The 25255-nt window shown below is 34.1% G+C and overlaps 1 protein-coding gene across 6 annotated transcripts in view; it reads right to left on the bottom strand.

Moving 5' to 3' along the window:
* Window positions 1-25255, bottom strand: part of STXBP5 (syntaxin binding protein 5) — a 98606-nt gene that overhangs the window by 7887 nt on the left and 65464 nt on the right. The window contains exons 17-23 of one of the 6 annotated variants that reach the window (XM_064649075.1): window positions 24175-24300; window positions 23539-23690; window positions 16029-16094; window positions 12632-12691; window positions 12490-12537; window positions 5630-5680; window positions 1274-1513 (exon numbers count right to left, since the gene is read on the bottom strand). In XM_064649075.1, the coding sequence (XP_064505145.1) occupies window positions 1274-1513; window positions 5630-5680; window positions 12490-12537; window positions 12632-12691; window positions 16029-16094; window positions 23539-23690; window positions 24175-24300 (743 nt within the window). The remainder of the gene's footprint in view (window positions 1-1273; window positions 1514-5629; window positions 5681-12489; window positions 12538-12631; window positions 12692-16028; window positions 16095-23538; window positions 23691-24174; window positions 24301-25255) is intronic. The other 5 variants (XM_064649076.1, XM_064649077.1, XM_064649078.1 and 2 more) reach the window with 5 other exon arrangements.

The following is a 25255-nucleotide window of genomic DNA, read 5'->3' as shown; positions in this document are numbered from 1 at the left end:
AAAACCAAGGAAGTACATAGGTACTCAAGAAAATTTTAGACCAGTTTTCAAGGGTGTATGTATTCTATTCCATTAACTTCCCAGGAAATGTATACATTTAGTAAGAGAACCAGACTGCCATACACATTTGTATTCAAGTTCAGTGCCACAAATGCACCTGATTTCACTCTCTCCTGAGAAGTACAAGTGTGCTTAATATTGACAATAAATGTTATTAGTCAAAGGTGAGCACCACTTTTTCCTTCAACTGGTTCAGAAACAAGCAATGTGTGTCTTACTCCTCCCCTGCAGTTAGCTCTTGAATCCCTCTCTCTAGCATAAAATGAAAGAGGAAAGTTTTCCTTCCTTACTGTTCAAATCACTGTATCTGTAGACCAGATTTTAATAGATTTCTTAATTTACCTTAGTATATTCACACATAAGTAACAACATGAACATTTGCTAAGTACAAAAAAATACTACACACGTGGCAATATCTTTAATGGATTACACTGCAGATCCAGTGATTAAACCTACTGTCTAGCCTGCAGCCTTGCCTTTATGATCAAATGTTACCAAATCTGAATACTGCTACCAATACTTACTTGATTTGGGCACAAATTACATATATAGTCTAGATATTACACCACTTCTAATCATTATTACAATCAAATAGCATAGCAATTTGTATGTATGATATGATCTGTGTGAGCAAAATGGACTAGACCAGCATGTTTTCATGAGACAGTGGTAGTAGGAAAGCTGAATCTATGCTTAACAGCATATCCAACAAACCACTAATACATAATTTCAACCAAATCAGTTGCTGTGTATCAGAAAAGATACAAGACTTTTTACAGTAATCTAAGGGAATATTTTGTCACTAATATTTCAAGCTAGTTGTTCAACATACAGCCTTAATTTGCATTCTATTCTCTTCATGAAGAAAAACTGAAGGGTTCTTACCTCATGACAAAAAAAAAAATAAACTGAGCATTTGATATTACTTGTCTCTTCTGCTATCTCTGTTTAACAATTGCAAACATGGTTTTCTCAGCAAGTATACACTAAAGTGGTATTTTTATATTTTATGAGATTGTATTTTTAACTTTTCCAACTTTAAAACTCCGGTAATAAACTAAACAGTCTAGACTGTTATCTTAGGAGCTAGATCGATGGAATATATATTCTTAATTACTCTATAATTGAAAAAACCACAATTTCTTACAAAAATGTGAAGAAGGACAACAATACTTTATCAAAGTATATTTTAGCCTGTCTGCTTTGTACATACCACTAGGAGAAACAATTACTGGCTGAAGAAGTCTTTGCTCTCCTCCTGGGGGTAAGTTCAGTACAATGACAAGCACTGTGCCCAGCGTGGTCCCAACCCACAGGCACGGGGAAGGTGATGTATCAGCCTTTCTTGTGAAAGTCTCACAAAAATGAAGAGCTGAAATTGCCTCGCGTGACTCTTTATCAATGCTAGTTACACTAGAACTCCGGGATCGACTGAAAGAGTTGTCTTTGACATCTGAAAATAAATCAGTATTAATTAAAAAGAATGGCAAAATGCAGGCATTAAGAGAATTCAATATTGTTGTGTGTTCTTTAGCGTCAACTGTATACTAACTACCATTCTATTGATTACTACCCCTGTATTCTTCCTTCTGTTTCCTTCTGGCCCAGTTTTCAACTCTGTATCTGAGCAAATCCTTGTTACAGAGGTTGTCATTAGAATGATCATGAACAATTTTTATGCATATTTCTGTCTTCTAGGGCCAGAGAAAAACAGTCATTAAACAGGACTCCTTAAAAAAATTGAATTACAAACCTCTCTGCCAATTAGTTCATTGATCAGATTAAAAAATACTGGCTTCCATGGAACACGGTTTACTAATCTTATGAAGAAACAAGTATTTTACTTTAGGAACTTCAGTGACATCCGGACAGCATGGTAACACGGAACCTGTAATGACTCATAATAATATTGCCCCACTTCAGTAAACTGTATGGAGGAGATCCAACAGGGTATTTACAGATCCCCAAAATTTCGGTAAAAGAAACAACAAATGCTACCAAATGCCACCTGGTACTGGTATGCAAAGCTGAAGATTTCCACTTTGAATGTTGTACCATAGTGCCAGTAACGGCACTAAAACTTTTCAGGATGTCTTGCTCACTGCTTAGCAAATAAATGAATTTTAATGTTAACAAAAGCTCAAATGAATAAATGTGCTGCTCCATTCTAGCCATGTGCTGTCTGCAGGTGTGGCAACACTTAATACATCCGCATACACTGACTTTATCTGTGCATTCAAAAATTATTGCTTTACTTTCTTAATTCATAATTGCAGAATTTTAGCACAAGACAGCTCTTACCAGTAAAAGTTTGATGCAATTTATATAATGACTTTATAAAAAAAAAATCAAGTTCTTGGTCTAGATCTTTGTGTAGGGTGTATACATTTGGCATCTTTAAAGCAGGACTAAGAGCTAAAGAGCACCATTCAACCACATACTTTTTGGAAGTAATACTATGTTAGTTTCATTAAATTATGGCAAAACTTTCTACTAAGAACATCTAACATGCATTTAGAAATCATATATATGAGATTTCATGTGACTAAATACACACATCTACTTAACACAAACAGTGAATCTTCTCAGGATATAATTGTCTCATTCCAACAAGGATACAAAAAAATTATTGTCCTGTTGAATTTTAGCTGTCAAATGTAAAACATGGATTATAGAAAGAAATTAACTCAACCACTCAGATATTAACATCATTTTTCCATTTAAATAAAATTAAATCCAGAGTAAAACAATGAAAACAATTATTTGGTTTTATAATTCTTCTAATGACCACCACCTCTTATGATACTTGGTTTTTTTTCAGGCTTGAATATTTAATAATTTAATGCATTTTTTTCAACTTTAACATGGATTAATCAGTCTGAATATAATAATACAGTAACTGCAATAGGCATAACATTAAATGTGCATTCCTGAGTTCTAGCTGGTTGAATATTTGAAGAACATGTGTACAAATTCCAAAAGCATTGGAATGGACAGGAAAAAAACCCAATAAAAATTACCTTGCCAGATAATATGGGCATTTTTGAGAGTGGTCAATTCATTCTGAAGAGAGAACTAAGGGTAAACAGTTTAACTGTTTTAGTGCATCTTATTTATCCTGAACTCAAGAAAGAAGTCAATGATTTGTTAATGGATTAGGTTCAGGTGAAGAGGAAGGAACAACAGTGTGATGAATCATTACACACCACTTCATCAGAAAGATGGAAAGATGAGGCTCTTTTGAGCAACTAAACCAAAGAATAGGACCTAGCGGCAATAGTATCTTTATCACTGGATTAGAACATTGGAAAGCAATGGTATAATGCCGACAAGGGTATGTTCAAGAAACTTCTGTTTTAGAAAGTGGAGAATAAATACAGAAACACAATTTAATTTTCTTTAATGTATTCAGAAAGGAAAAGGTGTAGGTTAAAGATCTAAAGACAGAAAAGTAATCTGAAAGAACAAGATCATGGAAGAGTAGATTTCAAGAAGCCATGGAAAGAAATGAGAGAAAATGATAGGATAATGAATTTGGGAGAAAGGCATTTCAGCTGTCTCCTACAGGCAGTAGATGGAGCCACATAAGCAACAAAAAAACCCAAACAAGCAAGGCAACAGTCTTTCAAGAATATTATGCAAAAGCTATCCCACTAGGAGAAAAGATAGAAATAATAAAAAAAAAGATTATGATTGCTTAAGGAAGTTATTTACAGACCAAAAAACCTTGAAGAATTTTATGCAGAACAAAATGAGGCATCTAAGTGCAGATATTTACACACACAAAAAACCAAAACCAGTCAAAGGCTATTACAATTCAGAAGGTACAGACTATTTTATGAGTATATCAGAAGTGATGTGACAAAAACCCCCTTCCATTATTTCGGTAGAAAGAACGGCAAATACTAAGTGATTCAGAAAATGCTTCAACTCTTTCAGGACTGGAAAATGCTGAAAAAACTTCAACATTCACTTTTCTCCAGTCTTCATTAGAAAAAATAACACTTCAAAGTACTTATTGCCACCAAAGAATTGGGAGTAAACCAGCAGAATTACAGTTGGATAATATTTAAGTACAAATGTGTTCCAGCTTGCAAAGTATGATAAAATTCACTCTGTGTCAAAATTACCCCTAAACCATGAGTAAACATAGTAAGGAAGAATATAAACATATCAAAAAGAGAAGTCAAATTCTTCTGCTCTTTAGTGCAAAAAAGGCCACAGTTAAATCCCTCTAGTTCTGGGCACTGAGTTTAGAAAGAGAAGGAAAAATTCCAGTTCCAGAGAAGATTAGAAGAAGCCATCCTAGGTTCAGACAACATAATCTAAAGAAGAAGGAGCTGAATTCTGTAAAAAAAAAAAAAAATCTGCAAAAATGAAATTAGAGATATGATGACAGATTTCAACAGCATAAAATGGCTAACAAAGATAGGGAGTACTTGTTACCCCTGTTCATTGTAGAAAGGACAAGAAAAAGTTCATATTAAAGCAAGGAAGTTTGATTAAATAACAGAAAATTCGTCTAATTACTATAAAGCATTGAAACTGTCTTGTATTTTCTGGAGGCCCATGAATAGATCAGAGGTTTAACTGTCAAACATCTGTATCCTTGCCATAGCAATGGATTAAAGGATCTCTGAGGGTTGCTTCCAACTTCACATTTCTCTGAGTGGGGCAAGCTGTAATTGTAAATCAGGGTGGTCCAGCTCAGTTTCAGAATATCCCAGTGTCATGGACTTTTTCCTTGTCAATAGCAGCAGCAGCTGTCACACACGCAGTGCTGCAGCTGCCAGTCTGGTCTGTCTTCTGCTGGGCTTGTGGTAGCAGTTCTGCTGCAAAAAGGGGAGTGAGCTGTGGCAGGCAGAAAGCAGCTGCATCTACTGCTGTAGGTCTACAGCTGTTCCCCATCACTTCTTTAGAGAACAAGGCAAGGGGAGCTGGATATGACCTACAAGCTGGCTGTCAAAGTATTTTAAAAAATAATCTACTCATTTGTATGCTGTTTTACTTATGCAACACAATGACCTTTAGTATTACAGACTTCAAAACTGAACTGCTTCCTATATAAAAAGTTACTGTGCTTTTTCAAGAAAAATTAAATTCTCAGACTGGTCATCCATCCAAACAGCTGTATGTTCCTTTAATTTAGAGAGAGTGGTCACAAGACAATTAAAGTTTATAAAACTACGGCCAACTATTTGTTGAGAGGACCTCAACATACCCTGTTAAAATATTTCATTTTTCAGTTTAAAATGTATCAGATGGCAGCAGTTTTCCTTATGTTGTCTGCTTGTCATGCTTTTGCTATCACAGCACTATTGATAAAGTGAGTGACAGATGCCTAAAAATTGACCGAAGTGTGATAAGCCATATACAGGAATTATAGGCTTACCTTAAGATGATGGCAAAGACATTTTGTGCCTGAGAGTCCCCAAAAAGAGTGGAATTAAAATTTTAGTTCTATACTTCAGATAAATGCAACATAAAGTCATGATAGCTTACATAATTTAGGACTCTAACGTACTTGCATTCAGTTTTAGTAAAAATAAAATTAACTCTGTAAACTTACCTAAATCAGGCTTTAACTCAGTTGGCAAACTTAGCTTCCTGGACATCTTTGCTGAAAAGTGAAGTATATCTTTTTTTTAAAAAAGAATAAACATAATTCTGCTGGCCTTTATTTGCTTCTTTCCCAATATTTAATATATAATTGTTTATTACATTAATCGCAGTACTTTACAGGATTTCCACTAAAGCAAAGCCTCACTTCCACAAGTGGGGGATGCAAAATAAAACATGGAAGACAGCTAAATTCCTAAATACATCATTTTATGACTTTTGCTGAGCTTGATTTCTCCTCAGGCTTCAGGCAGAACTTGATAGATTGATTGACTTTGGTTCAACCCCAAGCTTTATCTCAGGTGAGAGAACAGAATACAGACTCTTGGCCACTGCAAAGATGCGCACTTAAGTTTACATAAAATTAAGACACAATCCCCCTTTCTTACGCACTACTTTCTGATCAAACTGGAGACATTTAAAACAGAAAAACATGAACTCGGAGGTGCTAAATCAGTAACGCAAATGCGTAAAAAGCTAATAATTTGAGATGCAACCCACAACCTTAGAAGAATGATCACAAAACCAGCAGCATACAAACACTTGCAACATCACCATTAAAAAAAAAAAGATAGATAATTTTGATAATACTGTTCAAATGATAAACAGCACTTGAACTGATTCCTAACTTAAAAATTCCTTTTATAGGAAGGGAATTCTTGCAGTGCATTTAAACTGCAGTAAAATACTTAAAAATGCTGCTATAATAAACATACCAACTGAACTAGTAGCATATACATCCCTCTTCCATCTTTCTTTCAACAATTACTGGAGAAGGAATTATTTTGATGTAGCTTACTAGACTAGGACTACACTCTGAATTTATTTCCCACACACATGCTTGAATTTTGCTATAGCAATTAATTATTCACCATCTTGCAAGGATAATACTTCTTTTGCTAAAGTAGATGTTGAGAATAACCTCATAATTCTAGAAATACCCTGCAATGGATACCACTCATAAAGCATCCTGAATCTTGCTGCTTTTCTCTGTTAAAAATGGAGTTAATTCATTCTAATTATCACTTTAATAGAAGTCATTCCATTTTCTGCATACCCTGAAGAAAAGCATGTGATTTAAAGTTACTTCTACTCCTTCAAAAAGTGTAATTCTTCACTGTATCACCAATTATGCTCATCAATATTGCAAATGCTAGTTATCTGAATAGTTGAACAGTTTTATTCCTGTCATACATTATAAAAATTTGAAAATAGGACTCCAGAAATAATCTTCTAATTTCCTGCATGTGTCAATGTTAAAAGTATGTTCAAATTAAATTGAAATTACTTACTCTCAGATGGAAATGCTAGTCACTTATTTTAGTGCAGGCTGAAATTGAAAAGGGCAGTCTGACTGCATGTTTTCTGCCCTCATCCTTGCATTAACACTGGCACATACCTAGCTTAATGCTGAGGCCAAAACTAATCTGGAGTTTCTGCCAAGGGTTGTATCCGAGCAAGATTATCTCATGTTTCAGATCAGAGTTCAGACATACAAACAGAAAACCATGGTACAAAACAGCACTAGTGACCAGGAGCCCATCTTTTTGCTGTCAGCTTGAACTTAAATCAGCTTGCAAAGAGATCATTCTCATCTGGAATAGTGAATTACAAGATGGGCATTCCTTATAAGACTTGTTTTCTGTGTTAGACATTTAAATCATAAGAGCTGAGATACTGAACAAACCCTAGAGTTTGTACATGGAAAATAATTGGAGTTATTTTTGGATTTTAACAGCTTTTACCATGTGTGAATACCAGCAATGATTAATTAACTTAGTCATTGAAGACCAGAGTAGTCACTTTTGGCTTGTCAAACAGAAACATTTGGCGCAATTTTAATAATTTGGAGAAAACTTACAAAAATAAGAAGATAGCAGGTAATAAAAGCACAGGCAAGTGTGTTGGATTCTGAGTACTGATCCACAGTTTTAGCTTTTTGTTTCTTAGTGAAAGGCCAGCTGTGTGAATTAGGTTGACAAGATAAATTTGTCAGACAATTTTCAGCATACACTGAACTATACCTCATAAATAGGATGAGAGGATACGTGAACTGTGAAAAAGGATATCATTGCTGGAAATTGTGAATTACTGTGCTATGCAAAAAATACCCCAAAACATTTCAAACCATATATTAATGTGCCAAATCTCCCAATAATTCAAATGTAAATAAGAAATAAGAACCTATTTCAACAGCAATGGTGCCATCTTGTGTTTAAAGAAAAAACTGCCTAAATGTGCAGTAAGAAAATAGGACTATTTCGCCAGATAAGCCACTTTTAACTATCATTACTCAGTATAAAAAATCTGCTTGTATTCATACCTGGCTTATGGTTTACAATACTTTTGGTAAATTCAATTTTGCTACACCTCAGATGAAAACTAGCAATATGCTAGACACCTTCTACAAAGCAAAATATAAAAATCAGAAAAATGGAATATATAGGATGGAGATCTACAGAGAGAGCAGGCTTTTCACTCCAGCTGTACAACAGGACAAAGGTGATGTTGACTGCTCCTGCTGCACCTGGCTGACCTCAAGTAGTAGCTGTCATATCAGAGTTCCACACCTCTCTCGTGGGTGGTGGTTGCTGCAGCATTTACAGCCAAGACTACCCTTCTGCCCCTGGTGTGAGACAAAGACAGATCAGGGAGCTGTTTTGCTCCTCCTGGGATACTACTGCTCAGGCCATCAGTGACTATTTTGCCTGAGTTTAGACCTACCTTTAATATTTCTCTAAATTAGAAAACGTTGAGTAATACACAGGCCCACCCATATTCTTTCTGTTATTAAATATGATTAGGCATCATATTAGAGAACTGTCCAAAACCAAGGGTTCTTGACATTTCTCATACATCAGGTTTGGGAGGGCAGGTGTTAAAATATGAAAGGTTGCCTTAGCATAGCATGTTACATGTCAGTATGGCAGGTGCAACCTTCAATTCAATGAGGAAAACCTGAAGGCTGAGACATGACTGAACTATGAATAGGAAGCTATGGCTTAAAAGTAATATACATTTTATTTGCAGTGGATTATCCTGAGCTTATACTTTACAATGTATAGCAGTTTGAAAGCTACAGCAATTTCTCCTCGGTTTCTTTAAGAAAATAATCTAAACCTTTCAAAATAAAATTCTAAAGATTATAAAGGAGACAAGTGTCTTGGAATTTTGACAACCAAGAGAACAGTTTATGAAGCCTATTTCATATAACATTACATGAAAAATAACTAAGCAGCTTAGAATTTGTTACACGTACCCAAGTTCCCAAGTTATTCCATATTTGACAACTACACAGAAGTGAAATACTTATATTACCAATTACCAAATGTTGAAATCTCTAAATTTCCTATAAGAATAATAAAACCATTTTATAAGAGAGTGTAAGAAAACATGTACTTGGGTACATCCAAAATTAGATCAAAGTATTAAAAACACATTGGAAGAAACAGTCATAGTCTGACAATAGGGTAAATGAGAACTTATTATGAGCATCTTAAAATTTGATTCAATGAAAATTATTTTGGTAATGTTTGAAAAACTTAGGTGTACACTTAGAATGTAACAAATGTGAAAAACTTTATGTCAGTAGTAGCAGCAGGGATTACAGAAGTCTGGAATTAAATCTACCCTGCTCAGCTCTGTCTACTAATAATGTTTGCAGTTGTTTTTAAATTTACTAACTGCAGAAAATAAACAAGACCAATTTTCCTGAGAAGCATTTGACATGTAGGCTACTAGAGCAGTTATAGGTCTTAAAATCTACCACATTTTGCAATAACCTTTACGAAAGCTTTTCCCAGAAATGGCCATTACAATACATCTTAACTTTCAACATGATTTTTAGCTATAATATTTAATCACCTGTATCTCTTCATGCCAATAATTAACTAACCAAAGTACAAGTAAAACAGCTTAAGATTTTGCTTCCACTGAATTTGGAGTCCAATATCCTTCTATAAAAATGACAGCCTTAGGAATTAGGTACTTCCTACCATTCTTCTTTCTGTAAATTCATCTACAATTAGTACGCTTCTACAAACACTTTACAGCATACTATTTATACTTTCAAATATTTGACATTCCTAAGAGAATGGGTTGCTTTCAATAATGGCCACAGTACTTTCTAGAATTTCTAGAAATAGTTAAATCAACTATCTCAGTATTTCCAAGATAACTATAACTTATTCAAAGTTCATCTCTGCAAATAAAAGGCAAACACAAGACAGAAGCAACATATTCACAATAGGTCTTAACTTGAATTGCTATCCATTCCTTAGCACAGAGCACTCACAATTGACTTTAAAAAAACTCAACAAATAAAACAGACCAACTGATCAGAATGTTGGTACAGGAAGCATTTGCATATTGTTTTACTTAGGCTATTGTTTCATTTTATGTGGGTGTTGATCCTCTAACAAATCGGAGACTCCTTGTTTAGTACTAACACTAATTATAGAAATCTGTAGAAATTACAATGTCTCATATTTCTAACCGTGTTACGTTACCACTTTACAGCCCTATCACTGAAATGAAATTACTTCACACTTTGCTAGCAGCATTCCCTTGCTCCCTGTTCCCATGTGACAAACACAGGAGTGATATTAACAGCAACTGAAGTTATCAATGTAAATGATTCTTATTCTATTTTGCAACACATTTATCAGGTTGTATTTCACATATTGACAAAGAACAGAAGGAACTTGAACTGATTGCACTAATTGCCAGTGCAGAGAGCTATGACCATGCTATATACATCAAATTCTTCCGTGAGAACACAGTTGATGGTAAGCAATTCGTTTCATACAACACGGTAATGTTAATGACAGTGACACATTTTACAAAACTCATTGTCCATTCACATTTGGTTGGCAATTCAGTTTAAAACAATGAAATGCAAAAACATGCAACTATTAACACAGAAGAGGTGTCTTATTTGTGTGAAAGAGCTTAAAATGTAAGTTCAGAAAGAACTAGAGTAAACATGCCAGATAAGCTATAGTAAACATGGCAGTGAAACATCCACACTCAGTACACAGTACCAAACCACTCAAAACGAAGAGAATGCAAAAGAAATAATTATCTTTAAAGTTCAAATAAACTCTGCAAGTTACAGAAATCATACTATAACTTAGAGCATGAAGAATGCATTACTTGTAAATAAATGCTTTTCTTTCTTTAGCTGTGAAAAACATTCACAATGTTTTCAGTTGAAAGGTTTCAAGCTGAAACAGATGTAAATAGCTCTATAGAATTGTCATTAGCATACTTTATTAATGCTCTAACATAACTCTTTGAAAAGAAGTGAAAAAAGAGGTCACAGACAAACTTTCCATGTGTTTTGCATGAGACGGTGTCTTACGTTCAGAAGAGACAAAAGGGAAACATTACGTCAACAGACATTGACATAACATGCACAAGTGTTGTTTTTCTCATTAGAAGACTTGAACATTAGGCTCTAGTTACCCTAAATTTCCCTTAGAGAAGCATATTAAGGGTCATGTAAAAGATAATAAATTTTTTTTAATTACAAAGTCACATAATATATTATTGACAGCCATTTGCTTTCTGGAATTATATTCAGGCTTCTGCTGTCTCAGAACTCATCTTTCCTACCATTTCTGGTATCGCTCCAAGAAGGGCTCAATATGGTACTGTACAAAGGGCATATTCCTGCTCTTCCTCATTCTGTACCTCGGATTCCAAGGACCACTTCATCATACTCATATTTGTCTCTGAATTTTGAATGATTCTTTGTCTTAATTACTGAATTGCAATGAAGGGGATTAATGATTTAGGACAGAAGTTAAATTGCCAAACAGAATAATCCAAAGGAGACTGTAGGAAAATAAATCTCTTCCTCCCTAGTCTTACCCTATGCTTCTACCCAACCTATGAAATAGCAGTTTAGCAAACAGTTTTACTATCTAAAGTCATTTCAACATAAACTGACTGAAGAGATAAAATGAAATTATCCTACAATGATATACTAATTTGCTAAATGAGAACAAAATGAACCATTAACAAAGTGATTTTGCAATGAAAGTAACCATATCCCAGTTAAGGCAGAAGAGTCCCTTTCCCAAAATTAAATCATACAGCTCTCACCTTCATTTATTTAATGACCCAGCTGTCAGAAGCAGAGTTATTTCCATGCCAATCATAAAAGCGTTCAATCTACCTGCAAACAACATATCCCAAGGCAATTTTGTTGCCAAATTGTTAAGACACAAGTCTAGAGCTGGTAGGGAGGGTATTGTGTCGCTGTTAGATGCAGAAAAGTAAATGGAGGTCTGGAACAGTTATGGGGTATACTTATATATACGAACAAGTCCTCTTCCAGATGAATAACTGAAACCACAAAACTACATCTTTCTTGACCATAGCCATATAGAAATCTGACCATATGGCTATGAATACAACATATAAAAAAGAAATTATATCAGCCACATGTTCTCAAAGATTCTCGCAAAAGCAGTGGAATAATGTTGTGACTTGCATAGACTGAACTCTTACTATGTATTAGAATTTCACCCATCCGGAAAAATAGAGAAGTGCAACTGTAAAATCAGAGAATTTCAACCACCAATACCATTGATTCTTTTAAAAATTATTGTGCCCAGTGTATTTAGTACAGAAGCAGCCCATAGAAATTACCACTTAGCATAAAGAATGAAAAATAAAAAAATAAATAACTTAATGCACTGAAATTTGACTGTTATTTTGCCTTTTTTTTTTTTTTGCTGCTGGGTTAGTTTTGCATAGAGTAAGGCGCTGGATTAGAAAGAGCAGAATTTTTCTAGTTCCTACCTATGTCATTGGTTACCATCTTGGAAAACTTTCTGCTTTTGGTCTTCACTGTAAATAATATTTTAATAAAAAAGATCAATCTAAGTGTATCAAAAGGTGAACTGAAGAAAAAACAAGACTAGAGAAAAGAAAAATACTGTACCCTTTTCTATAAAATTATTCATTTTTTGTTCATCATCAGAATTGTTTGGTGAACCAGAACCTACAAGTGGAGACAGAATGAAATGGATATACATTTGTCATGAATGAAGTGGATATACAACACAAAAATCAATGTATGAATACAAGCTTTGAGTTTAATGAAGATAAAAAGAGGTATTAAAATATCAAATACTGATACTGGTATTCTCTGTAGCTGTACTAAATATTATACAGTACAAATTATTTTGGTATGACAAGAATTCTGCCATATCAGGATTAATCCCAGAAATTATAATGCAAGGTACAATGCTGCACATTGCAGCAAGTTTATTGATAGAAGTATTTCCCTCATTGATTAAATGTTTATATTGAATAACTAAATAGATGTACTAATCATTCCTCCAGACACAATGATTAACCTAAATTATGATTCACAAAACACTGATGTAACAACAAACTCAAGTTCTATACAGCTGTTTCTTTGTCTTTTTTCAATGCAGTAAAGTACTGTTGGACCACAGTTCTTCAACTATCCTGCAGACAACTCTGAGCCAATGCTACCACCTGGGATTTTTCTGTATCCCTAACCCTGAAATACTGGTGGTGGCTACAGATCACAGCTTCAGGCTTACTGTTGTCATGAAATTAAAATATTGTCAGGAAAGTAAAACATTGTTTAACTAAAAACATCCAAATTTAATTGGATTTTATGCTGCTGAAGTGTAAAATAAGAACAAAACACAAGCATTTTGGCACTCCTGAAGAGAAAATCTTGTCAGATTACAACGCTATATAATGTTTTACAGGTCAGATAAACACCCCCAGAGTCTAGGCCTATTACTGCTTGACATTTATAGAAAAAGTGGGAGACGTTTTCACAGTATTTCTACAATTCTGTGTTACTGAAACTGTAGGATATTGTCCTAACTTGCATAGGCAGGTAGTCCCTTTCACAGTCCTCTCAACTATATAGCTACCCACTGGAGTAAGTCTAATGGAAGTTAGCTTCCACTTCTCTTTACCTGGACATTCAAAGGTGGAAGATTTAGATCATTTGAGCAAATTTAGACTTCGGTCCAAACAGAGACTAGTCTCTTTCATAGATCCCATTGTAACAATCAAAGCCAATAAGGGACTCAATTGCCAATCCCATCCTCCAGTCTTAAAGCTAGGAATATGCAAACATTTTGTGCTTCTGTATTTTCCTCTTAACTAGAGAGCCTCTAGATTGGAAAAAATTTACTTAAATCTTGCCTCCATCCTGCTTCACAAGCTCACCAACCCTTTGCAGCAAATATCTCAAAAATGTCCTCTCTTACCTCTGAAAATTAGATGGAATTTTAAAGCTTGTCTTGTGCTCTTGTCCAGAAAAGATATAAAACTTAAACCAAGCCTAAGGAATTGCAGTTCTTCTCCCTTCATAAACTTCAAATTATTTCCATGTTAGGAGGTGCCTCCAAGTTTTTTTCAAAAGAAAAATTGAGAAGCCTACCATGACCTTAATCTCATTCACTGAGAGCTGGGAGTAGAGGACAGAATCAAGGGAAGCAAGGCACAGTCCAGCCTCACTACTTCAAGATTATATTTTACATGAGAATGCAACAGTTCCATTTGTCCTCCATCTTTTGTCCATTCGCTGGTTTTGGTACTTTAGACTTATTTATCCACAGTATTGTGCATGTACACATCATAAATTATATATCTTTTCACGGAATACTCAGCTCTCCAAACTTCCAGGTTTTATTCTAAAATGAACTAAGTTCAAAACAGTGTTCTCAGAAAGTCAACCCAAACCTTACTTCTAGAGGATTGGAGATTTCCCTCTGATTTTGTGTCCTTTCAGGACATTTGAATTCACCTATTCTAAGCCATCTCCTTATTTGATCCTCTTAAAGAAACATTCAAATTTATAATTAATTTTTATCGTACTACAGCTCACAGAACTCAGACAGGAGGGAGGGAAGTAAATTGTTAAATTTAGGGGTTTCCTTGATTTTCATCTTTGGACTTGCCTTCATTGTTAGTAGAAATGGTGAATCAAGGTTTACTCTACTTGAATTCCAACTTATGAAAGAAACTCTCTAATTCATACTACACAGGGTGTTACATTTAAGCAGTATGAGTTGGAAGCAGTTGGGGTTGATATTTGGGTGATGCTGGAGCAAGGGGAAAAGAGGATACACATTAGGGTTTACAACTCATTAGCTGTTCATTGCACACATTTTATAGTAGCCTACCAGAAACCACACTTAGCCTGGACTTTTTAAGTTGGTCAAATTCAAACACCTTAGTGATATTGATAACTATCCTCAACCTTGACAGACAAAGGGATTTACTGCAACTGCAGCACTGCACAGCAAACTGTTCACAGACATCAGTCTTCATATTAAAAAACGAAATAGGAAAGATGCACTTTATTCTAAACACCACAAAAAAATGTTTTCACTATAAATGATGCTGAAATTAACAACTTCAGCATGCCAGTACTCAGCACTACAGATGTTTGTCATGAAATCACATCTTCAGTTAAGACTTTTAATTAAAGTTCCCATCCAGTTTTTGCTTTAATTATAAATAAATTCAATTTACTTTTAGAAAGAGCTAGCAAAAATGACATTGATTGATCTAGAGGTGAGTTTTGCACAATTTAAAATTAACATCAAAACACAGCAGTTGTCAAATCGGAAATTAAAATTTGTTAAACTTTCTACTAGAGCTACAAACATATTTTGTTTTATTACGCTTTCAACTTGGCTTTGAAAGATACAGGCTACAATAGAAAAGGAATCTATCTTTAGATTCCTATCTTGATTAGCATTTTGCACTACATTGCACATACTACTTTACATACTTGATTTAAACCTGAAGTTTAGTCCGTTACTCTAACTTTGAGTAGTTTTGAATGAAACAAAATGACATCTTTAAAAGTTCTCAGACTAAGAAATGAAGATAAGCGACAATTTTTAGCTACTACAAAAAATATGCACCTCTAATACTACATACACTATTAAGAATTAACATGGCTATAGCCTCAACTAGCCAATATGAAATAAAATGTTAAATCTTTAAAATATAATTTAAAATGTTCACATACAGCAGTTGCAATTGAAAAAAATCAAACAACTCCTTGTTTAGGATGCTGGTTTCTGAAGACCTCTGATTCCAAAGAAAAATAGTAATTTGCCACTTTAAGTTGCCACTCATCTTTATGACATATTCCTATTGCATCTCTTATATCAGCCTTGTTTTAAAAACGCAGCTGTGCAACACAGCAAAATTTATGACAGCTCAAAGAGTTTGTGGGAGGACAACAGGTTTTATATAATTACTTAACTAGTAAATGTTGACTTAATGCATAGGAAAATAAGAAGCTGAAGATCACAGAAAGTTATGATTACCTGATGTTGGCGATTTGCACCGGTCTTCTGGCACCACTGTACCTTCATTAATATCACAAAGACCTGCTGAAACACAAAGTCGGAGTATTATAAACACAGTTGCTATTTTATTCTTACTTCCACTGCAGTTAGGAACTTCATTTCTTATTAGATACAAACAAGCCAGTTGTGACAGAATTTGTGTTACATATTCTTTTTGACACTACCCAGAGTGACTGTAGAGTCACTAACAAAATACACTCTCACTAAATTTCACTGAAAACCACCATATATTCAGCAAGACAGACTTATCAGAATAGTTAATTATTTACACACTATAGATATATATTAAGTACAAGCAAAATCTGTTTTGAAAAAATCAGTTATATTAAAAATTTAAATGCAAAAGAAAAATCAAAGAGGATCTTGAAGATTACAAACACATATGTGAAACTACAGTGCCTTTTTTCAAACTACTTTCCCGCTGATGCTGTGATATGCTTTATATTTGTCAATTTGCATTGCCAAGTTCATTTTCCAGAAAAACTCCTTATTGATGTCACTTACAGAATTCAGATCTTAGGGTGTTTACAAAGGCGTTCTTCCTAGAATGGAGGAATTTCAATAGAATTTTTACATCATCAAATTTGATCAATTGGGATAATTGCAGTATGTTAACACGTAAAAACTAATTCCTTTCATTCCAGTGAAGGAAATAAAGTCTAGTAGTCCACAATCAGATGCCAAAGATGTAAGTTGCCCCATAAGCCTCCAAGTATTATTCCATAGCACAAATTAGAAGTACACAAGGAATTTTTCTATTTTTCTTTTTGACACGAAATTGCTGTCCAGGCTGTCCACAATTAAGAAAAGTGAATTTTATTGATATTTTAAGGTTAGTAATGCGTCTTCAGGTTTATATCATGAAGTTTTCCTACAGAAATTTCATAATGTGATACTAAGGCAAGAAAGCATGGAATACTGAACAGTAATAGTTAAGAAATATTTATTAAATTTAAAGGTTTTTGCATGCACACAAATGTTCCCAGTAGTGAAAAAGTTTGAGAAGTGTAAGGGTAAGGGCTAAGACAACAAAGGCATCACATGGAAAGCCTGTCTATACAGCTGTACACTACACATTCACAAGTGCATCTGTGAAGAAATAGAAAACATAAGAACAGCTCTATTCTATCAAAGTTTTAAAATTTCCAAACACTAAATGAGAATTTAATAGTTTTAAGGGAAAAAGGTTCTCCTGAAATGCCATATCAATCTGGAACACACTGAAAGTATGTTGCATTAACAATTTCATTCATCCTAAATAGTCTTTTTTAATATTACTAAGAGCATGTACAGCTTAAACCTCAAAACTCAATCACTAGAATTGTTGTCAAATGACCTTAAGACTTCGTTAACCCTACACTTGAGAGTCCTGGAACCAATTTCAATTTTAAAAAGTCAAGCGAAATTCCAGGTGAAAGCTATGTCTTTCCACTACACAGGAGAAAGAAAAAAGCAATTTATTTTGTTATTTATCTGTCAGTAAATCGATGAATACTATGGGATAATCATGGTACATATTCTCTAAATATGATGTGACCTCTGAAAGCACCAGTTTTAAATAGGCATGGGAGTCTAAATGTCTTGAACTAGACAGGATTACATAAAAAGATTTTTCAAAAATCCTGATGTTGCTCTCACAACAAGCAATACAAGTTTTAGATAGTAACAGTGCTGGGAGGATAAACCTGTACTGTGCTCTTAGAAGTAGTTGCTCCTTCAGGAGCCAAACCAAACAAATCCAAACACACAGTTTAGGAACTCAATTTTCTCTTTTCTGTAAATATCAATTCTTTACCTTCAAAGGAAGAGTTTAACTACTTGCACTGTTTCTCTTATGAAAACTCATGAATTGACAGGAATAGTCTTTAGCCAAGAATGAAGTTATACACATGCATACTTGATTTCTTTGTAAGAAGTCTTGAGGCTATAATTTGATTAATATACATCTTAATGAACAGTAAGTGTAAGCGTGCATTATGGTAATCATTATGGCATGTAAACCTTGGAAATCTAATCATAGCCATCTAGAAAAGGAACAGGAAGAGATGAAAAGTAATTTTACCTATGACTATATTAGTAATTAAACTAAGCAGAGAATAACAAGAATGATCTGAGTTAAGCTGTGAACTAGGAGGGTCTGTCTATGACCAGCAAGAAGAAACTGGCATGACAGTCTCTATTGCTGTTCATCTTAAATCCCCAGGTACCCTGATAGAACCTCTGGCAGCAACAAAGCTCTTCTGGAAAAGTTCTCTGGTTTCAGGCTTACAGTACACATGCAAATTGCTATAAATTACCAAAGCAAATTGATCCAAGAGTTTCCATTTTAGAACTGCAAAGACTGTAACTACCTTATATATCAAGGTATATACAAGTGACTTTCTAATAAGCTTTTAGTTTATTTATCTCTCTGAACTCCAGAAGCAAGAAATTTGAAAACCCTCCAAATTGGAAAAAAAACTAAAATCAAATGTCAAAGACATAAACATTACCATGCTGCATTAAAAACCTCCCTGTTGGTTTTTTGCATAGGCTTTAGACAGACACACCTGAAGAACCTACAACTGGACTGGAAATCGGTCTAATTAAAAATTACAACTAAAACTAGATTGATATGAAGATGTAAAAGTTAGAACTAAAAACAATTAAGCTGAAAAACAGAGTCAAAAAGCTCCCCAAACCCAATAATCAAACTTTCTGATACAGTTCTCGCCTTGGCTGATGTCAGTTACAGCTGATGTTGGTCTTATGACATTTAAGTTAAAATTCAAATAGGCCATGAAAGGGGATAGGGGAAACAGCATGACCAAGCAACCCCAGAAGAGTTCTAGGCATGTATTTTCTTCCAGTTTGCCTCAATTCCAGTTCTGAATATCTCGCAGCTTACATTCAAAAGAAGGCTTTTTGATGTATAATAAAAATTATGAAAAGTCACATGCATGCAAGAACTGCTTCAATTTTGTCAGAAACCTAAAATGTCTCTGGTAGAACTAAGAAATGCTAACTTATAGAGTTGTTTTATACTGGACTAATCAAAAAGTCACATAAAATCTTGCAATCCTCCGCAACAGTTATTTGCAAGAGTTAAAATTGGTGTCCTGTATGAACTTAAGTAACTAAGAAGGAAAAATAACAGCCGTCTAAGTTTTAGTGTTTCATCATGAAGTTATGACTTGTCTCATCATTTGGTATCAGTATTGACTTGATGGCTCCTGTCATATTTAGCAAACAGTACTAGCAAAGGTCTTAGTGTAAGCCCCCACTGTGTATAGAATATACAGAATTTTCATCACACTGTAAAGCTTTTACTTACACATTTCATGTCTTTTGGCACGTGGCCAAAGCTGATTTCCACCCCTCCCTTACTATTACAGTCTGAAGGCAAAAGTTGATTTTGTTTTTAAGCTTGACAAGCACCTGATGACACTGTCTAGCAGGCCTTAACAAAACACATATACTGCATGCTTCACAAACTATAAATTTCCACCCAAAACATGTGAGTAGTATACCTGGTATGAATCACTGATAAATTCCAAAACACGATCCCAACTGGGAGCTTGTATCTGTAGAGCTAGCCTGAAATGACAGTTTACAGTCTAGCTAGTGTAGAGAGCCTTGTCTCTAATTAGATGCTGCTTTAAGACGGGAATCTGAATTTCTTTTCTGAGTAGAAAAAATAAGATGACAGAAACATACATCATATTCTTGCAACATAAGCGAAGGGAAAAATCTTGCATTTCCATTCATATTTTAGAAGATACGTAACTCTTACTATATGAATTTCTTTAAAAAACACCTTTGTAAATTTTCAATTGGTCAATCAAGGACATGCCATTTACTAAACTGTAAATATGTTAGCAGATATTGATGATCTACTGAATTGACATTCTATGCTGAAACATACAGAATATTGGGGTTCTTCATGAGAAAGGACCAATCCTTCCTCCATTTTTTGGAAGTGGTTGAGTAATAGAGAATAATGTTTTCCTACTCCCCTCCCTGCCCTCATATGGAAACAATTTTTCAGTTCAGCCAATTTTGTGATACTATGTACAATATATTCTGCTCTGTTGCATGCTGTCTGAATGTGAATTTAATATAACTAATTAAGAACTTGTCTGAATGCATATATATATAGGCTAGTATGATTTTTTTTTCTTAAATACAGTTAAATACAGGAATTTTCTAAAACTACTACATGACATTACTTACCTAAGCACTTTTTCTCAGGGAATTTAGATATTAAGTACTACTACTCCCTGAAGATTATTAGAGTTGTAAAAGTGTGAAAATGTCTTATTCACAGAAAAATTAATGTTGAAATATTAAAATATAAATGTTTTCAAGATAAAAAATACAATGAAGGCATATCTTTCAAAATAAAACCAAGGAAGCATAAGTTCCTTGCATTTTTGAAAATGCAGATACTAATGTCCAAGAAAGGGAGAATGCAAAATCCAAAAGTGTTCTGACTATCTCATACAGTTCCAATCCCATAAATATATCAAAGGGTAGTGCTTAAATATTAAGACTTATTATTTGTGGAAAATTACACAGTAGTAATACTTTATTATTTAAATTATTGAAGTCTGGGCAGCACATACATTGAAAGAACTACAAATAATGAGAAATTTTAAATGAAGGAGAAATTATTTTCAGGTTTTAAAATGAATGTAGCTCCAGCTAACCAAGATATTGTCAGGATGGTAAACAGAAAGAGAACTACATGACTAAGAAATTAACTCTTTTGTACAAAACTTTTTTAACCTATTCCTAAATAAAATAGTCCAACAGAATTCAGCTTTACAATATTTGGTTTCAAAAACTAGTTTTGGGATTTCTACTCATCTTTGGCTCTTCTTCAAAACAATAATCAATCAGTGCCAGATTCTGTTTTTCAGTTCTGCATCATCTTAAGGTGAAGGCATTTCTTTTATGCCTAGTTCCCTTTCTGCCTTGGCAGCAGAGGATTGAAGACTATAGAGAAAGCAGGTTTTTGCTATTAAGACTTCTCTCTGAGATGTATTTCTTTTTTCTTGTTCAGGGAAAAAATGGCAGAACTATGAACTGGATGACAGTATCAAGTGTTTGGGTTTTTTATTTGTTTTTCTTTTGGTTTTTTGTTTGTTTGTTTTTTAAACTCCAGTTCAGTCTTCCTGTAACTTAGTTTTATTCTACTCCATTAAAAAATGGGGTGAGATTACCTACCTCTGCCAAGGGCTGGAAAAAACTGACATCCTATGGAAAGGAACAGTGTTATGCTTTAAAAAAATAAGCTTTACATTCTCCAATTTCTTAGATGTTGTAATTGATGTTGTAAGTCAGAGAATCTCTCAGGTAAATCATAGTTCTGATGGGCTACCTCCCTTTACATAGACACCTGAACTTCAAAACTGCTTGGAAGGTTCTCTACAGTATTGTGCAACACACAAACACCTCCACTCTTAATCCTTATAAAAAACATCTTTGTAGAAGTAAATTTTCTTTTGTAGTAGAAAAATCACTGTTTATCACAATGTTTATTATTATCACTACTACTAATAGTCTAACTAGAGTTATGAAACTTTTTCTGCCCGAAAGGGAACCAAGCAAGGGAAGCTTATAGTAAAAGAACACTAAATTCCTAAGATCTTAGGTCTGTAAACATCAGTAACTTTAAAGGTAGAATCTCCTTTTGATTTTGATATTTATTTCTTTAAAAATACAAAATACAGAGACTATTATGATTGCCTTTTTCTTCAAGTTTCTTTTAAAGATATCATGAACAAGAAATACAATAGAGGTGTGATGAATTAAAATCAGTTTCCAGAAGGAAAACAATTACTTAAAATGGACTAAGAAAAATACTTATGGTGAGTGAACAAATAAAAAAAATCAAATTCAGATGTTCAAAAATATTTGAATGCCATGAGATGACTTACTTATATAAGAGGTGCGAAGCTTTTTCACAGACTCTGAATATAAGTTAGAAAGGCCGCACATGCAAGAAGCCACAGTCAGCATACCTTTATGAAGCAATGAGAAAAGGAAAGACGGAGACACTAACAGTACATTTGAGACAGAAAAGCCAGCCAAATAACTTGTATAACCAGGTTTTTAAAATGCTTTTGCCATGCAGATTGTTAGTATTAAAAGTTAAGATGAAAAAAATATGACTTCATGTAACAGCTTCATGAACAAAAAGGACTTTAATCGTGAATGTCTTAGAGACAGTTGAAACAGTTATGTGGATCCAACACATTAAAATAACAAATGCTAAGAAAACAAAGGCAAGTTACGTTTAGCACTCCAAAAGGCAGTTTATAATCTAAGTGCGTGAAGCAGAATTTAAGCCCTTTACTCCCAAGACAAGTTAACACAGTTAACTAGTAATTTCTTTTTCTCAAAATAATTTGTTTTTTCATTTCATAGAAGAAAATATTTTTTCTGACAGGATACAAACTGCATACATTCTGTTCTATATTAATGATTTTTAGATAAGTTTCCTGAGCTGAAATAAGCTGACTAGTGTTAACTGGATCTTTTTCAAACCAACATTTGCTGAAATATATCCTACACATTTCCAGTTGAATATCATATAATCTGAAGAATTTAACAGGACTTTATTCTGGATCTCTCAAAGAAATCAACACTAGTGCATGAAGAAGGGTTTTTTGAACAGTTGATTTCCCATCAAAAAAAGAATCATTTGGGGCAGCAATGACACTGTTTATCGTTCTGTCTTCAGCTGTTTTCCCAAAATAAATTAGAAGTATCCATGACATATCAGGGAGAAGAAAATTTAAAAATACTAAATTTTTCTTTAGGTTTCAAAAAACTTGGCATTTTGACTGAAAAGCCACTTTCCTGCTCAGCTGAAAAAGAACACTCTTCAGCATATTTTTAAATCAAAGTACTTTTTTTTTTCTCAAAGATTTATTTATTTTATGAGTTTATATGTGGAAGTTTATTTGGCTTCCTCTCAAGCATAACATAACAGCATAAACAACAAATCATGCTTTAGCTTATCAGGGACATTACTATTCCAAGTTTAAAACAGGAAGTCAAAGCTCCCAGCAAACGCACTGGCTGTTGGCAAACATTAATGGGTTTATACAAGCATATGAAATGGGTACTAGAGCTTTATCAGAAATATCGGGTACTTCCTCATGCTGTGTTATTAAGTTAAATTCTTATAAACTGCATAAATCCACTGTACATACTTATATCTACTTACACATAGTATTTTCCAGTTTATGTTTTCTTAAAACAAACATTACATTGAAAAAATAAGTAATGATATCAAGCATCACTAGATTCCACTCAGCAACAATTTTTAAGGAAACACGATTTAACAAACCTGAAATAGTGCTATTAGGAATAGATCAAGGAGAAAGAATGTAACTGCAGTATAGAAAAGTATATTTGTAAGACTAGATGACCAGCTGTGCCTTTCTTCTGAGCTTAAAACATGTTTTGGGTTGCTCACCTCCAGACGGTTGCCGAGTTTTTCGGGGAGATCGTGGCTCCCTGCGATAAGGATCATTGGAGCCATACAGTTCAATAGTGCCTAGATTCAAGAGCACTGTCTTCTGGAGGTAATCAACCATGGCAATACCATTACAGTTTCCAAAAACTACTCTGGAAAAAGACAAGTGGAAGGAAAGACAGTGCTAATTAAATGTTGGTAAATTTTCACATGAAGATTTTTTACCGTTCAGCATTTGAAGACTTCCTACTTTTTAAGAATTATCCTAGATTGAATATATCTATAAATTACTGTTTTAGAGTGCAGTATTGCTTAAGTGTTCTCTTGTAAAAACATGGCACTGAGTAGAACAGATCATTGTCATTGTACTTGCCAACCTATCTGACAGAGCCTTAAATGACACTTATTCTCGGCTGTACAGTGGCAGCTGAGAAAGAGTGATGATGATTTGTTTCTGCTGCTAGCATAATCAGGATCTGCCATGACCCAATAGGAATTATCTCCTAAGCACAAGAGGCTGATTACCTCTCTGTCTTGCCATGCAGCTCATGTGAACACACATAGAGACTTAGTTTTAATGGATAATTTTAAACCCCTTTGACAGAATAATGAAAAAACTGCGTAGAATATACTTACAGGCCATATGCTGAGTTGACTGCTAAGCTGGTTATCTGTTGAGGAGGTTCTCCACTCACCCACACTAGCTGGATAACTAGCTCAGTTTGGTAGCCTGGAGACTGCTTGAGAGGAGAATTTTTAACTCTGCAAAATAAACAAAACATGGTGTCTTTTTATTCCCCTCCATAGTCTCCATTTTTAACTTAGGGGCTCGGAGTTCATTAATTTCTACACCACACTGGACTTCAGAAAGTCAGGAAATTGTAAAAAATATGATCAAAATCACATAAAAGCAATCAGAAGAAAAATCCACATTGAAATTGTTAATTCATGTTTTTAGGGGCCCCTTTGATTCACTACCTAATTGAAAACTAATAGAACGGTGATCACAAATACTTCATTTTTCCCATCTTCAGAGCAAGGCATAACATTTTCTTTAGAAATACACCACTGCAACTTGGCAAAATCAATACAATTGAAAATTCTCACTCAGATAAAGTAACCGCATCAGAATTAGTTATTTGCTAGATAGACACACTGAAAGAATTAAAATCCAAGCTGGGACCTTGAAACTTCAGAAAACAAAAAGTACATACTTAACTTTATATCTGTAAGATATATACATTCTGCTAGAAAAAGTGATGGCCAAGAGGTCTCATAATGCACTCTTGTAGAAGAGTAGAAAAAGATTGCCTTCTTTTAATTTTCATTTCTCAAATAAGTAAAAGTTCACACAAAGAAGCTTATAGAAAAATTCCCAATTTAAAAAGACCAAAAAAGTGGTCAAAGACCTATATTGCAAGCACTATGAGGCATCATGCAAAGTGAAGATCCTTGACAATGGGACATTTATTTAATTCTGTTTTCAAAACATCAAGTAGTTCTCTTAGAGAGTTTTCAAAAAAGATGTATATTTATAAGCCTAAAGAGTTACCACTCAGCTAGCTATTTGTAAGAATTTTCACCACTTTTGATTTGGCTCTAAAACCTAAGGCTCTGGAAAACCAACAGATGAAATGTATTCAGCCACAGAACATCAAGTTTCCTATTCATTTCAATGGACAATGAGACACAGTGATTAAATTGCTGCTATTGAAAA

This window comes from Pseudopipra pipra, chromosome 3 (genome assembly GCF_036250125.1).
Source record: "Pseudopipra pipra isolate bDixPip1 chromosome 3, bDixPip1.hap1, whole genome shotgun sequence".
Classification (NCBI taxonomy): domain Eukaryota; kingdom Metazoa; phylum Chordata; class Aves; order Passeriformes; family Pipridae; genus Pseudopipra; species Pseudopipra pipra.
This window is presented reverse-complemented; position numbering and strand designations above follow the sequence as displayed.